The 9,126-nt window shown below is 34.0% G+C and overlaps 1 protein-coding gene across 1 annotated transcript; it reads left to right on the forward strand.

Annotated features, from left to right (window-relative positions):
• Positions 1-3,134: 3,134 nt before the first annotated feature.
• Positions 3,135-8,710, forward strand: CLEC4E (C-type lectin domain family 4 member E). Its single transcript, XM_006914666.1, has 6 exons — positions 3,135-3,270; positions 4,188-4,280; positions 4,894-4,983; positions 5,971-6,122; positions 6,764-6,879; positions 8,454-8,710. Exons 1-6 carry the CDS (start codon positions 3,234-3,236, stop codon positions 8,641-8,643), a joined length of 678 nt encoding a protein of 225 aa, XP_006914728.1. The 5' UTR covers positions 3,135-3,233; the 3' UTR covers positions 8,644-8,710.
• The last annotated feature ends 416 nt before the right edge of the window (positions 8,711-9,126 follow it).

Genomic DNA, 9,126 nt, shown 5'->3' on the forward strand with positions numbered 1-9,126 from the left:
TGTTCAGCCTTTAATCCATGGATTCCTTATGGTTTTAGCCATAGGGAATAACTGTTGGTTCCTGTTTCCCCTTCAGTGGTGTGGGGAATGGGTTGTTAGCAATCCCAGTAGAAATCTTCCTTTGTTCTGAAGGTGTCCTCCAGGCCTGGCTGCAGGGCTGATCAGCATATTGCAGTCTCCGAAAGTAGCTTGATTAACATTTTTTAATTCTCTTGCCTCCTCCCTATGTTAAAATGCCTGGTTAATTGTTCCAATATTATTTGTTTAAAATGCCATTTTGAGACAGTATTTTTACATCTTTATGTACTTGTATTACTTTCTGAATTTTTGTTTATTCTACTCATTTGTAGGCCTACTTTTGTGCAGTACCATAGTGTTTTAAATACAGAGATGTTATAATGTGTCTTACTATCTGGAAGGACTATTTTTCATTCATAAGTCTTTTCTTTTCTGGGTATTCATATGTAGTCTAGTAGGTTTTTTGCAATATAAACTTTAGAATCAATTTGTTTTATTCAAGGGAAAAAATTATGCTAGTTGTGTTGAGATTGTGCTAAATTTCTGTTTACTTTATGAAGATTGACACTTAAAACTAGGGCTATCTTTCCATTTGCTTATGTCTACTTCCAGAGGTGCGCTAAAGTTTTTCTTATATTTTTTTCACATATATTGTAATATTTATTCCTAGAAATTGTATCTTATTTGTTGCTATTGTAAATGAGATTTTCTCTTCCATTATCTTCTAACTGGTTATTGTTTGTATACACGTTGATTTTGTATATTAATTTTCTATTCTACTCCCTTACTAAATTTGTTTTATTGTTTGTGTCATTGATTCTCTTGGAATCATCTAATATATCTTCCAAGTATATTACTGTATCATCTGCCAATAGATATAGTTCTATATCTTTCTTTCTAATTGTTATGTTCCTAGTTATTTTCTTTTTGAAAAAAAATTGCATTGGCCCCTACTTCTAATACAGCGTTAAATAGTAATGGAAATAGTGAGCATTCTTGCTTCACTCTTGAGCTTTAGCAGAAATTGCAGTGTTTCCCTATTAAGTTAGATACTGGCTTTAGAAATGGCCAATTAATAATTTTACTGTTTTTATTAGAAATAAATATTAAATTTGTCAAGAGTGTCAACCAGAGGCATTTATGGAGATAAATAACATAATTTTTCTCATTGATGAAAAATGTAAAATAGAGTTTTAGATATTAAAAAATATAAATAGAGTTTAAGAGGCATAGAATAAGACATTCTGTTATATATCCCGAAGGAGAGGAGGTAGAGATTAGGGGAAGTAGAGATTAGCAGGTAGAAATTCAGAGGTGGAGATTAAGGGAGCCAAAAAAGTGTGCACCTGCAAATATGTATAAAGGTAGTCAATGTCTCATTTGTCAGAGGGGGAGTAAAACTAGAAATGATTTAAATGTCTTTCGGAAGTGCCTGGTACGTAAATTATAAAAAAATTTAAACCATAATATTAAGAATATAGATGTCCAATACATTGATGAATATAAAAGTAATCTTCAAAACAAAAAAAACATGCATGGTATGATCTTATTTGCATAAAAATGGATAAACAATGTTATACAAACTGTACTTACATAAGCTTAGAAAATGTCTCAAGGTATATGTAAGAAATCATTAAGTGTGGTTGACTTTAGAGAAGGGAACTAAGGATAGAAGAGAGGTTTTTTTTTTATTTGGCACATTCTTCTCATATCATTAACCATAAAAATATTACTTTTATGATATGGGAAAAAGTGATAAAACAAAGGATAAAAAATACACATATTTTGGCTGGTAAAATATTGTTTATTAATTATTAATATCTAGTTAATTGCACATCTATAAAATTAACATAATTGTTTATTAATATTAATTGTTGCTGATTGATCATAATAAATAAATGACTTTAGTTATTATGATTCATTGCTTAATAATTCATATAATTCATCTACTAGATAATTTCTCTCTTTTTACTGATCAAAAGCCACTTGCTGATAATACAAATATTAAATATGTTTATATTTTATAATATATACATGCATAATTTTTAAACATTCTTTAACAAATCTATGTAACTATAGAATGGAGAATGCACAGGAAATTGAAGAATACATTGAAACAATAAAAAGTCTCTTTGAAAACAGATATTTTCTAACACATAGAAAGTCTGTGAGTCATGGGGGTTACCAGGTCATATGCATACATAACAATGCCTCCTGACACTTGTGACTTTAAATCAGCTGAGTTTAGTTTGATCTCATTCTTAAGTATTTTTAAGGGAGGAGATGAAACATATCTAATTAACCTTCTGGAGAAGCAGATTTCAATGTTTAGCTGAAGTTGTTTCTTCTGACATTTAATTCATTTCTCCTAATGTAGGCTACAATATAAAACTAAAATCCCCAAATATTTATAACAATAAGATTAAACTACCTACTGAGTCTCTAGCCTTCAGGAGCTGTGTTAGGATGTAAGGAATTGGGCTGAGTTTCAAAGTAGTCAAACTACATCAAGCTGAGAGGGAGACTGAGAGGGGGGTGTCAGGTGTAAGCAGAGCTTTGATAAAGGGAATGTAAATCCGCAAATCTAAAATGTTCAAGAGCTGCAGATGAAGGAGGAAGAGAAAACATAAAAGATGAAAAGAAATTCACATTGCAAAATTATAAATACATATGCTATGTGCCCCACTCTGTGTTAAGTGTTGTGAAGGTTTGGAGTTTGTCTCCTTTTCAGTGAACAATTGAACTTGTTAACTGTGGTGGTAATAATTGAAAGTGAGATCTGGAGTGCAGAGGTGGGCCCCACAAGTGTCAAGGAAATATTGAGGGATGAGTTAGGCCTGGAAGAAAGCAGAGAAATTTTATCCACCAAAATAAAACAATATTTTTGAAGTTTCTCATATTTCCCCATGATTAGCCTCCCTCTGTTGATACTTACCACTTCATCTTTTCCCCATTTTGTTGTTGCCTGGAGTGAGGACAGCTGGTTGCCCAGGAAACTCCCTTGTATCCCTTATGCAAGAAAGGAAATCCTGATCTGAACGCAAAGCCACAGAAGAAGTCAATATTCTCATGTCAGTGTCGAACTTCCTGAAATACAGATAAAGTGTTCACTCTTCAAGGTTTATTTTCCTTGAATCTTACCAACAAAACACTCAGAAACTGAGGAGAGAAAGAGAGAGGAAGAGGGAGAGCGGAAAAAGTGAAATAGAAAAACAATGAATTCATCCAAATCATCTGCATCACAATGCACAGGTAAAATTTGCGATTCTCCTTTTTCTTTCATAGATTTTCTTTTTTTGGAAGAGGTGATAAGTATGTTAAAGGGCAGGACGATAGAAAAATATGCAGTAAAGTAAAAGAAAAGAGACGGACAGAAAAACAGAGAATGAAAAAGAGGAAAATAAAAAAGTGATTAGAAGACTGTATGTTATGCTGGAATGATGCTGGACTTGAGTTCAGGGAGAGCTACCAGACTGCTGTTTCTGCCCTCTCTATAATTCCGTGTGTCGGGTTGGGCGAGTCACTTCACTCCTCTGGAACTCAGTTCTTTGTCTATAAAAATGTGTATTGGGAAGGAGGAGGAGAACTACTGGATGATTGTCAGTGTTTTATCTGATTGATGTACAAAGGGCTTGGAAAATGAGACACTAAAAAGAAGAGCAGGAGAGAGACAAGAAAAACAGAGAGAGTGGGAGGGAGAAAAGGAGAAAGGTAGGGAAGGAAGGGAGAAAATTTTGAGTCTTAGAAAGGAAAATTGCACATCTGTTCAACTTAATGAATCAGTCTTAAAATTAATAATGGATTATTCACTCCAGTGGTTCTAAAAGTTTGGTCCCAGACCAGCAGTATCAGCAGCAACTAGTAACTTGTTGGTTCCATACCAGCTCCAACTGAATTCTTTTTTTTTAAATATATATATATGTATTTTTTATTTTTCAATTACAATTGGCATACAATATTACATTAGTGAATTCTTAACTCTGGGTGTGAGGCTCTGTAGTATGTTTTTTAACAAGCCCTCCAAATAATTCTGATACATGCTGAAGTTCAAAAATTACTCAATATAGGTAATGCAAGTAGAAGGAAATAAGCAAGACTGAAGAAGAATTACTTAGATTTCTTTCATAGCTTACTTAAGGAAGATTGACCATATTTGTATCTTTCTACAGAGAGGGCATGCTTCTCTTCCCAAGTGTTCTTGTGGACTGTTGCTGGGATCTCCATCCTACTACTCAGTGCCTGTTTTATCATCAGATGTATTGGTGAGTTCTGAAGGTCAAATTTAATTTCCCTGGAGAATATCTGGAGTAAATTCTTCCTTGCTGCCTGTGTGTTCTCTCCTCCTACAAAGGATATTTCTATTCCACTTTTCTCCTCTATCTACCTCCAGGTTCTTCCTCAAGCCAGAAACCTCAACTAGTATAGAGCTGTGACCAAATTTCATTGACTTCTGACACATTTTTCATGATAAACATTTTTCACCTCCTTGGTGGCCTTGAGTCCTCCTAGGTACTCCCATCATTAGTGAAACCCTTTCTATGAGATCATAGCCAGAGACATAACAAATCAGTTTTTGGAAGGAAGGGTAGAGAGGGTTGGACTTGGCATAAGAAAGAATGCAAACACATTTGTTTTCTCTAGGCCTTTGGGCCTGAAATAAAGTACATTCTTTTTCATAAATTGGGAAAACCATAAAATATGAATTCCCTCTTCTGTCTTTAAGTAAATCTCAGTGCTTCTCCATGCAGAAGGAAAAGTAGATAGTAAAAAAATATCATAATAATTGTTGGCACTTTTGTTATAAGTACAAAAATGATAAAATTTATTTTCTTATTTAAAAAGTAATAAACATTAACTATGCCCCTCTCCTTACAGTGACATATCACATCTTTCAACTCTGTGGTGAGATAAACTTTCAGCCACATGACGATTTCATGGAACTCTCCTGCTACAATGATGGATCAGGTATAACAGTCCTTCAATTTGAACATCAAAATTTATATATCAACATTTTCTGGCTTCTAGATTGATTTGGAGATAAGTAAAGTAGTGGAGTAGATCCTGTTTTTCAAAAACAAAATGTAAAATCTTGTCTCTGCTATAAGAGAATGATAAGAAGTTGATTAAGAAGACAGAAATAGACCTTTGGAAATGCAATTAGCATTGGGGTGAGAAAGCTTAGGGGCATTATAGCAAACTTTTAAAATAATTTTGAGGTATGTGTCTAAACGGTAAATCTAAAAGTGGAAGGTGTTATCCCCAGACTGCACTTTTTCTCATTCATCACCTGCTTCCAAAATGGAGTGAAGGAAAAAAATATGTAGAATAGGGAATTCAGAAAAACTCAGAAATATACTTTCTATACTCATCTATAGTCCTGTTCTAAAACTTGTTTAGAAAAATGCTGTATGACACTAGACAATGATGTCCTTCTCTGGGCTATAATTTCCTCACCATTACTTTGAGAGAGATTGGACTGTTTGGTTTTAATAAAATTTTAAGGCTTAATTTCTATAATTCTAAGAAATTTATCTCATCTGTAGAACCAGTTTGGAGATTTTGTTGAGGGTACATTGCTTGGGCAACATGAAAGATGATTGCTTAGAGGTCACTCAGATAAAAGGCATAACTTCCTTTGACCTTGGCAGTCTAAAAACATGTAACAGGGTTCTATATCAATAGCATAACTGAGATAGATTGTATATATGGTTACATTTACTGGTATACCTATAAAATAAAGATTATGTCTCAAAAGACAAGAAATTGCTGTTTCATGTTTATTGACATAGGAATTATCTAAAGTCTTAGATAGTAAGATGTGGGGTTCCGAGGGAGGGGGAGTGAGCAAGGGGTTCCAAGGCTTCTGACTGTAAATAATGGACTTCATGAGGAAAACTTTTGTTTTCTTACTTAGTTCATGTGGGACTCTCATGGAAACTTCTCTCCTCTTAGGTTCAGTCAAGAATTGTTGTCCCTTAAACTGGGTACATTTTCAATCTAGCTGCTATTTCTTTTCTACTGACACCATGTCCTGGACAGCAAGTTTAAAAAACTGCTCAAACATGAGAGCTCATCTGGTGGTTATCAACACACAGGAGGAGCAGGTAGTTGAAGTACAGCCTCCCCCGGCGTCACTATAACATTCTTCATACGGTCTATGCCTTTTCCCATACATGCGCACAGTGTTTGGACCGCTATTAATATTTTTTAAATGAATGTGCTGAATGGATGCTATTACTTTTTCTGTAAGTGAATATCTACTTTAATTTATTTTCATTACTAGAATAGCCTAAGAAAAAAGAAATTTCAATTCTAGTTCCTTTTTAGTGAGGCAGAGGAAAAAAGAGGTTGGGAGTCCAATTTGGAATGACGATTATGTTTATAAACCTATATGAAAAAGAGAAAGCAAATATTATCCATTACTTTTAAGCTGTGGTTAATAATGTTTTGTGCTAATCTATGCAGTGATTTTGCTACAAATAATAGTAGATAAACTTTGAATGTGTTGTTGAGAAACTCCTCTGTTGAAGGTTTTTTTTTTGGTGGTTTAATTTTATGTTTTGTGTATTTTTATTTAAAAAAAAATCAGAAGATAATCCCCCATGATCTTAATATTTCAGGGCTGTTTATCTGTCATTTTTAGTCCAGATCCTACTTTATGTCTTCTAATGACAATTATCTTCAACATTTGTTCATTATTGAAATAATTGATGTCCTATTTTTTTTATTGTGTATCTTCCATCAGGAATTCCTTTTCCATGCAAAACCTGAAAAGAGAGAGTTTTATATTGGGCTGACAGACCAGGTGGTTGAGAATCAGTGGAAATGGGTAGATGGCACACCTTTAATCAAGTCTCTAAGGTAATTTCTTTCTTGTAGAAGAATTTAATACTACCCACATCTTAAAGTTAAACCATTGTTGAAGGGAGTTCTCAGAAGCTCCTTATGTTCTGTGAGATATACTTAGGTCCATCGTTGGTAATATTAGATGCAAGGAGAGAAAAGAGAAGCACGAGGCTCTACCGCTCTCATTTCCTAAGACTATTTCATGAATAAAGGGGAAACAGATGAAAATGAAAAGAGAATTAGAATTGAAGACTAATTCTTTGGAAATGCAGCAGAGACAAAAAGTGGAATTCAGAGTCGTATGCCCCCAAACTGTAGTAAATGAAACAAAAACAGTGATTTCAAAAAGACAAGATTCTTATGGGGTAAAAAAGGGAATTCCCTTGATAATCTCCTTAATAATGGCTTGATAGCATTAAAGCACAGCATTTAGGAGTTTTCAAAGTTTTCATCTCCTTCATTTTTCATTTAACTTAAGTTACACCTTTCTGAGATACATCAATATTATTCTTCACTTAGCCTTTAAGAAAATTAAGGGTCAGGAGGTGTTAATTAGCTCTGACAATATAGCCTACATGCTCTAATACTTTATTTTTTAATAAAAGTTATTGGGGTGACATTAATAAAATTATATAGATTTCAAGTATACGATACAATAATACATCATCTGTACATTGCATTGTGTGTTTACCATCCAAAGTCCAATCACCTCTGTCACCATATATTTGATTCCCTTTACCCTTATCTACCTCACTCTTGTCTCCTTTTCTCTCTGGTAACTACTAAATTGTTGTTTGTGTCTATGAGTTTTTCTTTGTCTTCTTCGTTTGTTGCTTTCAGTTTTATATCCCACATATGAGTGAAATCATATGGTTCTCAACTTTTTGTCTGACTTATTTCGCTTAGCACGATAACCTCAAGATCCACCCATGTTGTCACAAATGGCAGTATTTCATCTTTTCTTATGGCTGAGTAATATTCCATTGTACATATGTACACATCTTTATCCAATCATCTATCGAAGGACACTTTGTTTTCTTCCATGTCTTGGCCACCATGAATAGTATTGCAATGAACATTGAGGCGCATATATCTTTATAGATACATGTTTTCAAATTTTAGGGGTAGATACCCAGAAGAGAGATTTCTGGGCTATGTGATAATTCTATTCTTAATGTTTTGTGGACCCTCCATACTGTTTTCCACAGCGGCTGTATGTTGCTTTACTATGGCATGGTAACACTGTTGAAGTGTGCACCTACGTTACTGCAAGGTATGAGTGCAAAAACAAACAAACAAACAAACAAATCAGTCAGGACATTAGTTCCCATAACTTCTCATTCTGGGTCTAACTGTATGGGGGAGCATGACAGAATAGATCCAGTTCAGCTTCACTACTCACAAACTATGATTTAGACAAATGGTTTAGCTTTTTTGAGATTCCTTTTCTTCATCAATACAGTGGAGGTTATAATACCTGCCTCATGAAATTTTTGCTAAGTTAAATAACACAAATATAATTTGCCTAGTATATTCAGTCACTTTATCTCTTGTAGCTGAGATTTAAAATCCATGTCCTTTTCTTTCAGCTTCTGGGACATAGGGGAGCCCAACAACATAGCTACAGTGGAGGACTGCGCCACCATACGAGACTCTTCAAATCCTAGGCAAAATTGGAATGATGTGCCCTGTTTCTTCAATATGTTTTGGATTTGTGAAATGCCAGAAAATAATATTTTGAACAAAGAAAAATCTCTAAGAGAAGAAGGCACAACTTAAATGTGTAAATGAGGAGGAACAAGAGCGTGAACACAGCCACAACTACAACATGAGAAAAGCGTGCATTATACTTCATAAGGATTTCATCAGTGTTTGCTGCTTTGATATAAATAAAAATAAGTACTGTTATAATTCATGATACTGACTGAAGTGTGTTTTTCTTTATATTAGTCTCGGAACATCTCAGAATTTTCCAAGCAATTTTCTAGCAAATGTTGTGAGAAGAAAAGAATGCTCCTTTTGGTAAATTTGCTTCATTTTTGAGCATTTATATGAAAATACAAGGACACAGAGTAAGTACAGAGTTCAATAAAGAGGATTTTGGAAAGTTCCTTTGAACAATCTCTTGAATTCATGCTCTGTGTCAAATTCTCTTATTTCTAGCTCCTGAAAAGTTTATGTTTTCTTCTCGATTTCATACTATTTTTACCCCCTGCCCAAGTATATTTCCTCAATATGTTCTGTATAATGAATAAGAAATTT

Source organism: Pteropus alecto, unplaced genomic scaffold, assembly GCF_000325575.1.
Source record: "Pteropus alecto unplaced genomic scaffold, ASM32557v1 scaffold94, whole genome shotgun sequence".
NCBI lineage: Eukaryota > Metazoa > Chordata > Mammalia > Chiroptera > Pteropodidae > Pteropus > Pteropus alecto.

Bases quoted from the DNA above. Each gene is read 5' to 3' on its own strand.
- CLEC4E (XM_006914666.1), top strand. From the start codon at position 3,234: ATGAATTCATCCAAATCATCTGCATCACAATGCACAG. The intron at 3,271-4,187 runs GTAAAATTTGCG...ATCTTTCTACAG, and splicing joins ATCTGCATCACAATGCACAG to AGAGGGCATGCTTCTCTTCC. The intron at 6,123-6,763 runs GTAGTTGAAGTA...ATCTTCCATCAG, and splicing joins TCAACACACAGGAGGAGCAG to GAATTCCTTTTCCATGCAAA.